This window comes from Temnothorax nylanderi, unplaced genomic scaffold (assembly GCF_030848795.1).
Source record: "Temnothorax nylanderi isolate EJ_2023f unplaced genomic scaffold, tnyl_v1.0 TNYL_tig0009_pilon, whole genome shotgun sequence".
Lineage (NCBI taxonomy): Eukaryota > Metazoa > Arthropoda > Insecta > Hymenoptera > Formicidae > Temnothorax > Temnothorax nylanderi.
This window is the reverse complement of record NW_027249071.1, coordinates 1,935,262-1,949,809: the sequence shown is the minus strand read 5'-3', so window position 1 is coordinate 1,949,809 and position 14,548 is coordinate 1,935,262. Positions and strand designations below refer to the sequence as shown.

Here is a 14,548-nt window from a genome sequence, read left to right as displayed (position 1 = left end):
TCTCCTAGGAAACAACGACGAGTCGTAGTCGTGGATGTCGTAGTAAAGCCAGTAGTATCGCTGAGACTCAAAGCCGGCATGAGATAAATGAGTAAGAGAGCTCTCGCGTAACGAGTTTACGTGTCGAAACTTCTTGCAGACATCGTCGCACGAATTCAATCGTAGGATAATGGACCTGTGCGTTTCCATACAACGCACAATTGCGAATGACATTCTACTCGACGCGCCCCCGGCGACGGTATTCGTTATAAAATGTGATTCAACGCACACTGAGATAAACTCGCACCTCGCGGAACCGCGCACGTGAAAGTTTTGAGGCGGCCGGCTTTTTCACGGAGCGCGGAGTTCTCATTAAGGGATCGGGCAAATATCTAATTACTACTGCTCCGCGTTGTTTGCCGTTGGAGACGTGCTCGCGCGTCGCGTCGATACAACGGGAATGAGAAGGAGCTCTCCTCGTCCTGATTTCGCAGTATAATTGAAAGTTAGATTACGCAGGCGGGCGAATGTACAATCGGACGGCTTAGACGTTGTTTCCGAAGTCACCGCGTCTTCGCGCGCGCGCGCACGTCCCGAATGCAATTTAATTGTTATGCGACGCGATAACGTGTTTTGCCAAGTTGCGATTCGCGACACGAACGCGAAACGTCCCGTCCGAGCAACAGTCACGAGATCCGTTATAATTGAATGGATACGTCGACGAGGCACATTGATACGTGAACTTTTCACGGACGTTGATTATATTGAGAATATTTATATAAATATATAATATTTCTAAGAAAATGTATATTATACACGTTATATGAAAGAGAGACCCTTTTTTCAAGAATAAAATAAGATTGTCGGCTTTTATTGACGTGCAAATTCGAGATGCGATGGGAAAATGTCGCGATCTGAAAACGTTTTGTTGCGGATCATTGTACAGGAGACATAAAAGTCATCTCCATTAAGGTCGATTTAGACGTCGCCACGGAGACGTTTCTCGATCAAAGGCGGTTTTTGAAGCAGCGTTTTAAAGGTAACCACTGTTCGACGTCTCTCGCCTGCTACGCTCGGCATTTCGTTATCTTGACTTCTTATCACCCTAGAGATCGTTGCTGAGTCCTGACGTAAACAGGAAAATCAGGGAGGACCCTCTCTTATTCTTAAATTTCCTAAAGAGTTTCTCAATTTACGTGATTTCATAAAACGAGTTCGTCAATTTTTCCAAACAAACTTTTTCCAAACTTCTTAAGATCTTGAGTCATAAACGCTCGGATAATCAGAGAGATCTTTAACGAAATCACGACATTCTTCGAATTCTGTAAAAATCGATAGCGCTAGATAAATGAATATCGTTATATCAATCCTTGTAATTTCTACCGTTATGATTGACGTTGAAATTTTCGAAACGAGAGAAAGGAAGGGAGTTATTAACCGCGGGATGAACCGCGAGGTGAACCGCGAGTTGGCGACCGCTGGGATACGCTTCCGGTCCCGTCAGTAACGATTCGAATTGAATTTCTTGATCGACCATCGGACCTGCGGGGCCACTAAAACGATCGGGCGAAATATCGGCGGGTAATCAGGAATTTAATTAATAGACCACGGCGATGCGGCGGCTATTAGTGATGTTTCCTTCTTCGGAAAGTGGCCCCTTCTTCGTCTCCTCTCCACCGTCGGTACCCTGCCATTCCCACGAGTGCCGCTGATCGATGTCGTGGCGGTGGAGGCTGGCTGGCTGGGCCGGTGACGTAATCGGCAACCTCCGCCCCCAAGCCTTGACGTCACTGATGCCCTCAAATGCGCGTGGTCAGGTGCGTATCAGCGAGAATCTCCGTCTTTCTCCGTGCCCCGTGCCCCGTGCCTCCTCGCCGTCGCTTTTCTCGTACTTTAGAAGCACTTCAGCCGACGGCCCCGCCGCAACGTCGACATCAACATGCATCCGTTTAGGAAAATGGAACAGCGTTTTGTAAATCCCTTCCGAGGGTGGATTAAATTCCAAGCTGAAGAAAAGATAGCTGATGCTGTAGAAAAGGAAGAGCGTAAATAAATTTCTGAGATTAAGCTTCCTCGTTTTTAGTAGATTAACTAATGAATTATTATGTCATGTTTTTTAAAATCATTTTATACCATTTTGCATAGTAATTACATATTTTAATTAGAAAGACACGGTATTAATGGCGTAATTACATGTAAAAGTTCCAGAATTTTATGTTGACGATTTAGAAATGTTTCCATAAATATATGTTTGGATAGAGTGGAGCAAAGGCTTTTAATTACAATCGATCGAAAAACATATGCAGTTTATTTAACGTAGCTTTACGTAAGTAAAATCTTGATTTAACGCTTAATTCTTAAATGTTATTAAAAATTAAGATTTAAAACAAAAATTTACATTTAGAGGGCTCATTTACAGCGTAATGTTTGGTTACAACGTTTTACAGTGCAGTTTGCTATATTGATTAAGCGCGCTCGTAGTTTTCCTAACGAATTGCATTAATTATACAAGGAGCTTTACCGGCCGTTTTCCACGCAAGTTATTTGCAGAATTTTAATTTGCGCCTAAAAGCAAAGTTAAGTTCATATAATCTTGAACATTGCGTCGCGCAAACTTGCAAAAATACATCGAAGAGTGCAAAGCTTTATGGAGAGATAATTGGAGCGTATTTTTTGAGAGTTTCCCTCGTGAAAGAAATTTTTATATGAAAAAATATCCCGTTTCACATGTCTCATCTTTTTTTTTGTGAATTCCCATTCGAATGTACTGCGGTTTTCGCGGTACCTGAAGAGTATGAAAGTCGTCCAATTACCGGGCGCTCGTGTACGCTTATCGAATCCATGGAAGTAATTTGTAGAGAACGTGGTAACAGTTATTGTACTCGATGATTCAGCAGTCGGTGATTAAATCCAGACTGCCGCTTCACTTCGCGGACTAGTTTTCTTCCTCTTTCTGGATACACGTCGGAAGAATCCTCAAGACAACCTCATCCCCGGCATTGGCACCGGTTCATTGTTTAGTTGAAGGGCGGTTTCTCCGCATGAGGACTTTCATCGATTTTTTTTTCTCCTTCATTCGCTCGTGCTGCTCGAGATTAAGAATTTCTCTTCTGCAACCGCATCGTAAGCAGCTTAAGAATAATTGGCCTGCATTGGAAAGTATATCAGTCGAATATATATTGTATCGAAAATTATAAACTTATGCAAAAGTGTAGGCACTCGAATGTCTTCGCGTTTAGCGAAAGTATATATTTTTTCTTCTTATTTGGAAAGACGCAATTTGTTTTACTATTTTAAAACATAATTGTACTAAATAATTATCGTGACATGCAACATGCATTGATTATACTGCGCACAAGAGATTTTCCGCTTTGCATTGAATAAAGATTTTCGTGTATCGAGTAAACGAGATATTTTACAAGTGATGTAAGGCTATCACTCAACCGCCGCCAAACGGTTCGCAGGGGAAAAGGCAAGTCGTGGCACGACAAGTGAAACTGGTCGATCAGTATCCGGCTTGTAGCAACCTTCTTTATCGATGGTCACTGTTCTTGCCGTACTATTCCGCCTGGCAAAGTTTGAAATCGTTGATTCGTGTACCTATAGAGCTTAATTCTACGTTACCTTGTCCGTAGTATCTCGAATTGAAGCAATAACGTCGTAATATAATATTGATTATTGAATTATTAATGAATAAATTGTTTATTAAAATGCGAATCATGAATCCATGGTAGACATTATATAATTTCCCATATAAATTGCAGATAATAGAACTAAGGGCATATGTAGAGCACAAGCTTTGCACACTTTCACTTCCGTAGTTAAAATCGATCGCAGGTCATGCGTCAACTGAGTATAAAGAAAATACGTCCATCTTTAAGCTTTTAGTGGTTAGATCAAACTTCGTGATGTTACTTCATATAATTTAATTTGAGCAATCGAAGCGAGTCTTACACTCATATCGTCGATTTAGCACGGCTTAACGTTTTGCGTGCGCAGAATATGGATCTTACGGACACATTGACTTTCTGTACACACATGCGGTTTCATATATTGTTCCCAAATTCCCGATATTGCCTGATAACCCTGAGAACCCCGAACGGACCACAAAGCCACTGCCGTTATTATAGTCGCGCATGACGTCAAGCATGCTAAAACCACGTTCAATGTACTATATGAATAAATGGAGAGATTGATACGAAGATATACGAATTCAATAGCTTTAAAGGCCGAGGCTTGTGAGTGTCGCAAATAATGCGTAATCTGAACTAATGAGTGAAACGTAGATTCAACTTTTTCATACAATTTCTGAAAATTATATATTTTATATATTTATAACATATTTACATGCATATTTTATGTTTAAAAAGCGGTACGCGTCTGGTTTTTCTGATTTGTTTTAAAAAATTTTTAACATGTTCTATAGAGGAATAAATAAGAAATAAAATTCTCTTCTCTCTCTCTCTCTCTCTCTCTCTCTCTCTCTCTCTCTCCTAAATGTAAATAATTGTTAAAACATTATGTAATAATTAATATTTATATATTAATTATGAACTATGATAAAATTCAACATTAAGTACCTATCTTATTCACGCTGAGCGAGCGCTCTTTCTTTTTCGTAATGTGAAGCATATTTTTCACGCACGTGTCCGTAATGTAAAACGATCATTGACCTGCTACGAATAATTTTACGTTATCTATATGGAAATGATAATGCGGTAATAATCCGTAATATACAGTTTATCTAATGAGCGTAAAATGCCCGCAGGACTTCGTTATTTGATATGACCTGGCTATTTTGTATGCGTCGCTGATCCGTGATTGATAAATAGTAGTATAATGCATATCACCTGAGTTCATAACGATTAATAATCATAAGTGACATCTCTCTGTGTATAACTGCATTTTTTCTGGATTATTTTCTCTAAGACGATTTAGATGGTTGTTGAAATTATAGATCCCATTTCTTAAACTAGCAATATTTTTAGCAAATCTCGCGCGATTTATAAATCATGGATGACCTTAACACACGTGGTAAACGTTTAAATGTTGCAAGAATAAAAAATGTCGCATGCTGTACAAAAATTAGCACATGTCAATAAAACTGTCCTTCTTTTCTGTTACAGGTAAGTCCAGGTGATGCTATTATTAATCTGGTCAATCGCGTTGCAAGGTCGCATAACTCGGAGAGTTTACGTAAGTTACATGTGCTGCGCGAAAAAGTATCCATCGGCTTAGCGATATCCGTACTCGTTTCCATCTTATGCATATGCACAAACACCGCGGCGTAACCTGCATAACAGGATATTAGCACTTAAGCCTCCGTACCAATAGTAACAGCTGCTACGTACGCGCTGTCAGAGTGGGATTGCGATTTTACTATTTTGGATTCATTCCAATTTCTTCCTACTACCTGCCCAAACAGATACAACATGCACGCGTACGTACATTTGGGACACGCGAGCCACACGAATATCGCGGCAAACTCTCGTGGAAAAAAATCTATAGGCTCAGATTTTGAAAATATGACATCGTGAGGAGTAGTGATTGTTTTTATATACGTTTCACGGTTAAATTGACGGCACATCGGTCGGTCCCGTAATACACGGGAGAAGTACAACACGGTCGAAATTCGGTCACCCCAATATCGTGCGATGCTCCCCGCAACAGCCGCGTCCACTTCGAAGGCAATAAAAGTCCGCGCATCGGCGGTGAGTGTGCGAATGTTTGCCGAACTATCGTCGAGTGCGATCAAATCTGATTTGTCCACACACACACACACGGCGCGCCCCGGCCGTGTTCGTGCACACCAGCACCCACGCCGAGTACCTTGGTAATACGTAGCACACGAGATATCGTACGTCGGGTACACACAAAAAGGGGGGAACGACGACTCTCGCATGCGAGAGGACAAGCGATATGAAACATACTGTTTGCGTACGCCGAGGCGCGAAGATCCCTCGGCGTTTACTTTGTCACCCGAGGGGATATTCTAATCGAATTAGACTTCCACGTAGTCATCCTCCTTTCGCGGACATCGCCGCGAGAATTTAACGGGTCCCCTCGAAGTTAGGACCGACCGGGTCGTTACGTAAAACCACGTCGTACGCTCGATCGACGCGGTATTTGGCTGGCCGCACGCTAATCCGAACGTTTATTTGCACGTCCACGGTTGATTTGTTGAGCAAGCAAAAACAAGCGTTTGCTCGGTTATCTTTTATGCGGGCCACGTGGTACAAGTACGCCAATATCGCGTTACCTTTTAGGCCAAGATCTAGGGAGCAAGATTGTTTTTTTTTTTTTTTCGTACGTCTTTTTCATTCTTTATACATTACATATATTTGTTATATTTGGCTGGCTCGTACGGCGAGAGCGACGATTCGAAGCGGCGAAATGATGTCGAGTCGGCTAGTGGAATTATAAATGACGAGCGTTTCTTGGACAAATGTCTCGTTGCCAAAGTAATTCACGCGTTGCGCGAAGATGCTCTAAAAGCGTCACCTAGATGCGTTTGGTCATCGTGATATATTTAGCGCGTAACCACAAATGTTCAGTACGTAATAAATTTTACGAGCGTTGCATTTTATGGATTATCATTAATTTCACCGCGGCCGCTATTTTCAAGTTCTTTAACGGCACAAACGTGTTCGGCACATTTGCGTGCTCTGTATGTGTACGTAGACGTCTGCAATTCCCGCGCATTATTCGCGACACGTGAAACTATTTCCGCACATCTCAGTCAGTTGATAATCTAGGTGTACAGAAAATAAACGCGCTGTTTAACAGCTTGATTATTTACCAAAATTTTCGTTAAAGTAACAGAATAATATTACCTTCCTCCTTGTCGGCTCGCGGGTATTATCGCAAACTCTGAACTAGTTTTACGGTGGACTTTTATTTTTAGGAATTTACCAGCTCGTTTAATTGTCACGGGAATTTAATTCGAAACTTTATTACCAAGATGTTTAACGTTGAAAATTGGGAACGTAAGAGAGAAACCTAATTAAATACAACGGGAGCCTGATTAAATTTTTTCTAAAAGGATTTTCTTCCAAGTTAACGAGGAGCTATTATTCGGAATTATATATCATTCATTCACTTCAACATTTTGTCGTCGCAAAGTCGCCGATATGACGTTTCACGCTGTTTCGCTTATCGCGATAATTTACGTTCCTATCTTCCCTCGTGATCGTACTTATCAAGTGAAAGTGGTCGGCCGCGAGTCAGCCGCGCGGTACCGTCGCCGAAAGAGTGACTGTAAATCCACGGACGCAGGCGCTGCGAGCTGGCGCTACGTCCGTGCTAGCTCTGGCCTTTAACAGCTCTTCAAAGAGCTATCCATAAACATCATAACAATCGATCCTCGTCCTGCTCGTTGTACCCGCCGATAACAACCTGGTTCGACAGTTCCGCCTGAGCGGGCCGTCTCTCCACTTCGTCTACGTCGTGACGATCCGCTCACGTCGCCTTCGTGAATGCGCGGCCGAGCTGAGAGGAATGAGCGGATCGCTCTTGGGAAAACCGTGAAAAAAAATCCTTTCCGAAGGGATGGTTTTAGTACCAATGAAGTTTTAGTGCAATCTTCGCGACGAATTACGCGAGACGCCGTAACGAGAAGAGGGATTTTACGTGCGTGTGGAATCGTGGCGGATTATATGAGGGATTAATTCAAAGTCTCTCTCGGATGATCTGACGTGGGAGGAATAAAGGCTTCTCGTGCTCCGCAGTCGAGCGAAACGTATCGCCATTCAACGCGTACATCAACGATGTAGATTTCTTTCCGTCTGCACGCGACAGTGAAGATAGTTTTCATTTGAGTTTCGTCGGAAAGGACGTCTCATCTCTATACCAGCTGATGACCTATCTAGATAGGAGGACTTCTATTAACCGACAAAGTGGAATTACGTATTTGAATTACAGCGGGTCTACAATGACTGTTTTGAAGCGATTCCGACAACTTCGCCGCCACGTGAGATTGGTTTTCAAATGTATTTTGACGCTTGTAGACAAAGGTCACACAATCAGAGAACAAACGTTGCGCGAAGTAAATGTTGAAGGTATATAAAGATTGCCCCAATTTATCATCCAATATTAATAACGTAATAGTGACAGTATCTCTTTAGTTCTCAACATTCTTCGCCGCAATTAATTAATCGCGAGGCACATCGCCGCAATCTTAGAAAGTGTTTACATTCTAACTTCGCCGGCAAAGTAATCAGAGCCAGCCATTAGCGTCCGTGATCGTCGGAGCTAATTCATCGCGTCGACCTTGTCGATGTTGACCCGTCTATCGGAATCTATTAATTATAACAAGCAGCACTGTAGCCGTGTGTCATTATTCGATCAAATGCAGACCGGTCGATGCCGCGAGATGAGAGTTAAAAGCCGCTCGCGATTACCTCGCGTTCCGCGACGGCGTGACACGACACGGCGTGACACGTGGCCGCGGCATGGCGACTACGACCTGGTAGGGATAGACAGGCGATCCGGTCATTAATATATTACATTCGTCGGCTTTTCTCACCGCTCGTCGCCGCCGCCGTCGCCGCCGCCGGCCGTCGCAATCGCGGTCGCGGGAGTGCGCAGCGTGGCACGGCGCGATGCAACTTGCGCGCCGGTGCGTCTGTCGCGTGACCGCGAAGCCGCGGCCCGCCAACCTTAGTTGGCGTCGACTCACGTGGACGTGCGGCGGTGCCGAACGCCGCGTTCGTCTCGTTCCCTATCGCTTCGAGTCGCGTCGACGTGCTCGAGACGGTCGTTCGCGCTAATTGGTCGCGCTAATTCGCTCCCGCGGTTAATCATGCGCGCCGCGTCTCGGCCGGCCGGCCGTTCGTTCGGCCGCTCGCGTCCCATTGGGTTTCAGATATCCTCGTCGTGGACGAAAACCGGTTCTCATGGTTCGTCGTGATCTTCAGTTTCCTACTTTCCGCGTCAGTGTTATCGCACGCAGCAGCACACGATTATCGATTGTTCCGGGAGCTACGTACGTACATAGCTGTCGCGAAATACGTCACTTTTCGCTCATTCCCGGGTCTCTCTCTCTCTCTCTCAGCTGTTCCTCGGTGTTTCGGCGCGTGCACCACATCGAGAGTTTCATTTATGATTTAATTGATCGAAACATCAGTATGGATCATCCGTTCTCAGGATAAACACGAGATCGTTTTTTCAGTTACGTAGTGAAAGATTAAATCGAAGTAACGCAAGATAAAAACGGAGCGGAGTCGATGAAAGAGTGATTTTATTAGAGCAATCTGAAATTAAAACATGAAAAGTCTAAGGAACTTCTGTTTAAAAAATAAACTTATCAGGAACCTTTTCTTGACTCATTTATAAGAGACCCATTTGCAGGAGAACTAAAATACTCGAAAATATATATGTTTAAACAAGCAATTAAGATGCGCGATGTGCTCTTTTTAAATTGCAAAGCGATAAAACTACGTTGTTATTAGAGCACAATATTTCTGTCACGAGATCGACTTCGTTTCCTGCGCTACATTGTGCATGTGTACGCGGCGGCGTAAATAATTTAAGCGTAGGCTATAACATATCGGTGTAACGAGGTTTCCAGTTTTATACTGTTCCCGTTGCGGTGTGTGTTTGCGAGTCATTCGAATACTACGCTTTACGTCGCCTCATTAACTCGGTCTTATCTAAATGGTAATTAGACTTTGAATATTTATTAGAAATCTCGAAATCGTTGCAACGAAATCCGCATAGAGGTCATTAAATGGTCATTGAATGATGCATTAGCTTGATTGATATTTATCAAAAGTGGTTCAAGCGAAATCTTCGGGTTTACCTTAAACCGGTTGATAACAAATATATAGAGCAAACAGGTATATCGTATGCACGTATGACTGCATGAATAATGATCATATAATGTTCAAAAGTCACTTTTGCTGCGTTATCATTTATGATATTCACATTCATTCACATTCAGAGCAGTTTAAGCGCACGCCAGGAAATCCGGCATACCTCTCGGATATACATACGTCGTTTTGTCAACGAGTCATTAAGGTCATTGAAGATTCAGTGTTGTTATCGCGGCACTTATTTCATTGACCGAACGCTGACGCGGATAAATCAACGGCAGATAAATCGGCGCCGTGCTGATGCCGTGCGACACGAGACGAATTTGCAAAGAGGAGAGGGAGAGCTTCGCTTTTGAATTTTGTTTCCTTTCTCAGCTCATCCCGTGTCCACTTCAACGATAGATTTCGTGCGTACTGACCTATCACAATCGGTGAAAACGTACTCGTAACGTTTCATGCGAGCGTATTCACGTGAGCAGCGGAAGTCACTCGGGAAGTCACGATATACGTTGTCTAAAATACTTGATGCGATCGCCATTATACGCAATACATACATATGCGCGTATGTGTGTCGTGCATGATTTTTTTTTTACGCAACATGTGAAAAATATATGGATCAATCACGGATACATATACGGTTCTTCCGCGCCACGTTCCGAGTTCAGTAATTATTTCGCGATCGGCCGAGGTACTTGTTGAGTCGCCGTCATACCGAAGGCTCCAATTTTCCTAATGGATTTTATCGACTCCCGACATAGTCCACGGTGTGATATTTTCTAACCAGCTATTCGCCTTCGTTCGCCATTGTGCGAATTTTTGGTACGACCGCGAATATTCCTGCATCGAGGTATAAGTACCCGAGGAAACAAAAGATTTGCGGTCATATCGCAGTTTCTTACTCGAATCGCGGTGCACTGCAACTGGTATAAAGATTCGCTCCAATCTCCTGAAGTGTCCTGAACCATTTGTCAGCGTTGTTGTACTCGTTATTGTTTCCTTTCTCAATGAAAAATATATTTTCATCTACTGCTCAGGCACACGGCGAATTTATAGATCGAGTAATCAAAATTTTTTCTTATAAAAGATGTCGCTTTCCGAATCAGGATTTAAATAAAGTATGCTGTGGGATATTGATATTAATTTCATAGGAACAATTGTGTCTTTTAGATTGCGCTTAGCTCCACTTGAGCGCTATGTACTTGAGCAATGACGTCATCGATCTGCGGCACGAGTCATGGTCGGTCGTAGTTAAACAAAGAATCGCTATCAGCCGAAGTTAATTACTCCGCTTTCAGCAGGCTTTTTATTAAACATCAAAGCCATTGTCACTACAAAGGCAATAAGTTACATTTCACGTTTTTGTATTTATGTGTTTCGTCATGATGCATCTTTATAATTAACGTCACAGAAATGTTTTCTTTTCGCGAATTGCATATAAATAATGGCCTATTTAATTGTATAAAAATAATGACCTGATTATTTATATTAATTGTTTTACTGAGGTGAGGGTATAGTAACGAGTAGCAATTAATATTAATATCGTTCAAGTACATCATGAATATTATAGGCTTGAATGTCGGACAATGATATGTAAAAGTACAATTGTCGCCTCGGTTAATATCGCAACACGTGTGTTTTCGCAATCGAAGAAATTCCGCAATGTCAGCAGAAATGTAGATTATGATTGAGAAGCGCATACAATGTCCGCTCGGTATCTCACGGGCGATAAAACAATCTATTAACGAACCATTAAACTCGAGCATGTTTGAGCATTATAAATTTAAATGTTAAGAATCGAGGCCGGAACGACAAAGGATTCGTTTATGGTTATGGCATGGGAGAAATATATGTCGGCTCGTGCGGTAAATTTACGCCCCGTGTACCGTACCCGGGCATTTAATTGTTAATTTACGATGGAAATCACTTAATGTCCATGGACAAGTCCCGTGCTCCGTGTATTATATGGCGCGTTACGTAGAGCGAGAGACAATTTCTGAATAACACGATTTGATGAAAAGCATCATCGCGGCTTCTGATCGGATTGCATCTCAAATGAGTTTAATAAATCTTAACTTGCAAAGTAAACCAATTAACCACGCCGCAACGAGCTATCACAAATGTAATAAACTATAGATTGCAAGAATTTCTTATGCCGACAAGAAACATAAATTTATGTTGCACCAGCACAGATTCAAGACCATTCAAATTACTTCTTTTTATCGCGATTTCACCTCGTCGACACCTCGCGCTCGCTCTTATTTGTTGTAGTTACGTGCTTCGTCGGCACGTTAGCAGCAGAAAAGAAATGTCATGGGCGACGACATTTCCATTGTACCCGCCAATACAACAAAAACGCGGATAGTTCTATTCCGCACTTATCATTAGAAGGGACATTTCATATCAAAAGAATAATTTTTAATTGTCTCGAAATACTTCCCTTCTCAGCAAGACCTTATTTGCATTAAGCGTTTGCTCTTGTGTATCTGATGTCGCTATACATAAACTTCCATACAAATTACTTTTATCGTTCGGCACGAAGTTTCGGCAATTTCAGACGCGACACATCATTTCTCAACGATGTCACATAATTTTTCAAAGACGAAAAAGGAACGCTTCCCTGTGTTATTCTATGCGCGAATACGTTTTTCCGTGTAGCTCGTCACATAGCTGTCGGCAACTTTCGAACAATAAATATTGTTCTTGGACGATATTGGCTTGGCTCTAATAACAAGTAGCACGCGGATCAATTTAAATGACGTCAGATTATTGCGTTGTCAGCTTTGTTCAACACCCATACGACAGTTTCTCGAGGAGTGTAAAGCTTGTCATGTAACGTGGCCTATTTCTTATTGTATCACGCGTGCGATTTTCATCTTTGTCAACCGCTAATGTACTCCAAAGGAACATCACATTTACGCTCTTAAATTTATAATAGAAAAAAAGAAAATGTAACTACGGCGGATCGTTTTATAAGTGGAATAATTTTTGAGCATTATAGAGAATTTTTATTTTATTAAAAACGTTACATATAGTTGCTTTTTGTTTACGTTTATAAACTTTGTTTATTTTAAATGCGCGAGCGCATTTAAACTTGGCACATACTGCTCGAAATAAATTTAGTTGCCATAGAGAAAACAAATATTAATATTTTTCGACGCCAAGGAGAAATTGCAAAACGTAGAAGATGATTGATGAAACGGTTTTATTATACTTATCTGTTTGTTTTAGCGAATTTATTGTGTCTCTTTGAAAGCCGTCATATTAGAGCGTCTAATTAAAACTCGGCCATGATTTTAAAATACCTTGGCTCACGTTGATAACCTATAGCTTAATTGCATGAATTTTAATTGTACTTATCTGTAAGCCAAAACTGTATCAAGACAGCTTTTGCCTTTCTTTGTGTATTTTTTATTTACCATTATTATTGCATACAATGCTCGATAAAACGGAGACAAATTTTCCGAAGTCGCATCATTAAAGTACAGCTTCAAGTACATGCGATAGTAATTTGCGATTTAAAATTAGAAATAAAAGAAATAAGCAAAAATGTAAATAAAAGGAAGAAACGACAGCTATTTTTACCTCCCGATGCTGTGTCAAAAGAAATTGAATCACTACATCCTATAATGTCGAAAAATTTCTCTTATCAGAGGAGATTCCGAACCCCGAAGGAAATCTATAAGTTCATCCAAGATGGACTGGACATATGTGATACATTCGGAAAACACCGATACGAATTTCATGCATTTCACAGGCGAAAAGTTTTAATGAAATACAGGTTGCAGAAAATAACTTCATTCACTCTCTGTTGCCCGTTGTGATACAACCGAATAAAATCACCACGGATACGTGCGACAAGATGAGATTCACGCGCAAAAGACTGAAGAAATGGAATGAGAGCTTCTCTCAAATTCGCGCGAGAGACGCACTGCAGTTGTCTCGAGCTGTCGATATCGTGGCAAAAGTGAACTCGTGGAAATAATGTCGAGAGACGCCGAATTGTAATTATCGCGCCTCGATGAGAGACTACCGGCGCGCGAAAGTGAGGGAAACGCGCGAAGATGATCGCAGCGTCGCTCTTCATCTGGGCGCTAACAAGATCGCGGGTTCGATCGGAAGTCGGGCTCGAGGGCAGGCGAGATTCCCGAAGGGACTCACTGTACGGTCGGGACGATCGGGACCGTGCGGATTCCAGGCGGAATTCCAGGGAAACGGCGACGATCGGGCTAGCCATCGTCGACCGAAGACGGCATCGTCCTCGACGGCACTCGCGTCGTTATTATGTCGATCGTAACAAGAGGTGAGTGGCATGTCGCGTATTGGCGGAATTTAGCAAAATTCTGGATGTGATAGGAATTGTGTCGCGTTCAGTCGCGGAGAGTGCGATTGAATTAATTGGGGTAGGGATTTGAGATAAAGATTATACGGATAACCCCGGAACGCAAAAGAGAACGTGAGCTACTATTGCGTAATTTAACGTTTTTCCGTGGAAACTAATATAAAATATTAGGCTCGAGATGAAAAGACAGAAATGGCAACGTGCCCGCATTCCTTTCTTCATCATCGCTTTTAAGCGTTGTGAAGCGAGAGCTTTATTGAGATAAGCTGTAGTCGCTTAATAGCGCTTTAAGATCATATTCACTGAGGTTTATTAAATCCGATCCCTTTTTGCCCTAATGCTAATGTAATCGATGTACTCTCCGTGGCCGCGGGAGAGCTTATCGACTACACGACGAAAATCAATTACTGTCCGCTGT

General features: G+C 42.2%; 1 protein-coding gene across 17 annotated transcripts in view; it reads left to right on the top strand.

Moving 5' to 3' along the window:
• The window catches only part of Dnc (phosphodiesterase dunce), a 296,932-nt gene that overhangs the window by 203,067 nt on the left and 79,317 nt on the right, over window positions 1–14,548 (top strand). The window contains exon 1 of one of the 17 annotated variants that reach the window (XM_071726373.1): window positions 8,567–8,962. The exons of 14 other annotated variants lie outside the window; for them this stretch is intronic. In XM_071726373.1, the coding sequence (XP_071582474.1) occupies window positions 8,874–8,962 (89 nt within the window). In that variant the 5' untranslated portion in view covers window positions 8,567–8,873. Of the gene's footprint in view, window positions 1–8,566; window positions 8,963–13,471; window positions 14,092–14,548 lie in introns of those variants that run through there. 2 more of the 17 variants (XM_071726376.1, XM_071726333.1) reach the window with 2 other exon arrangements.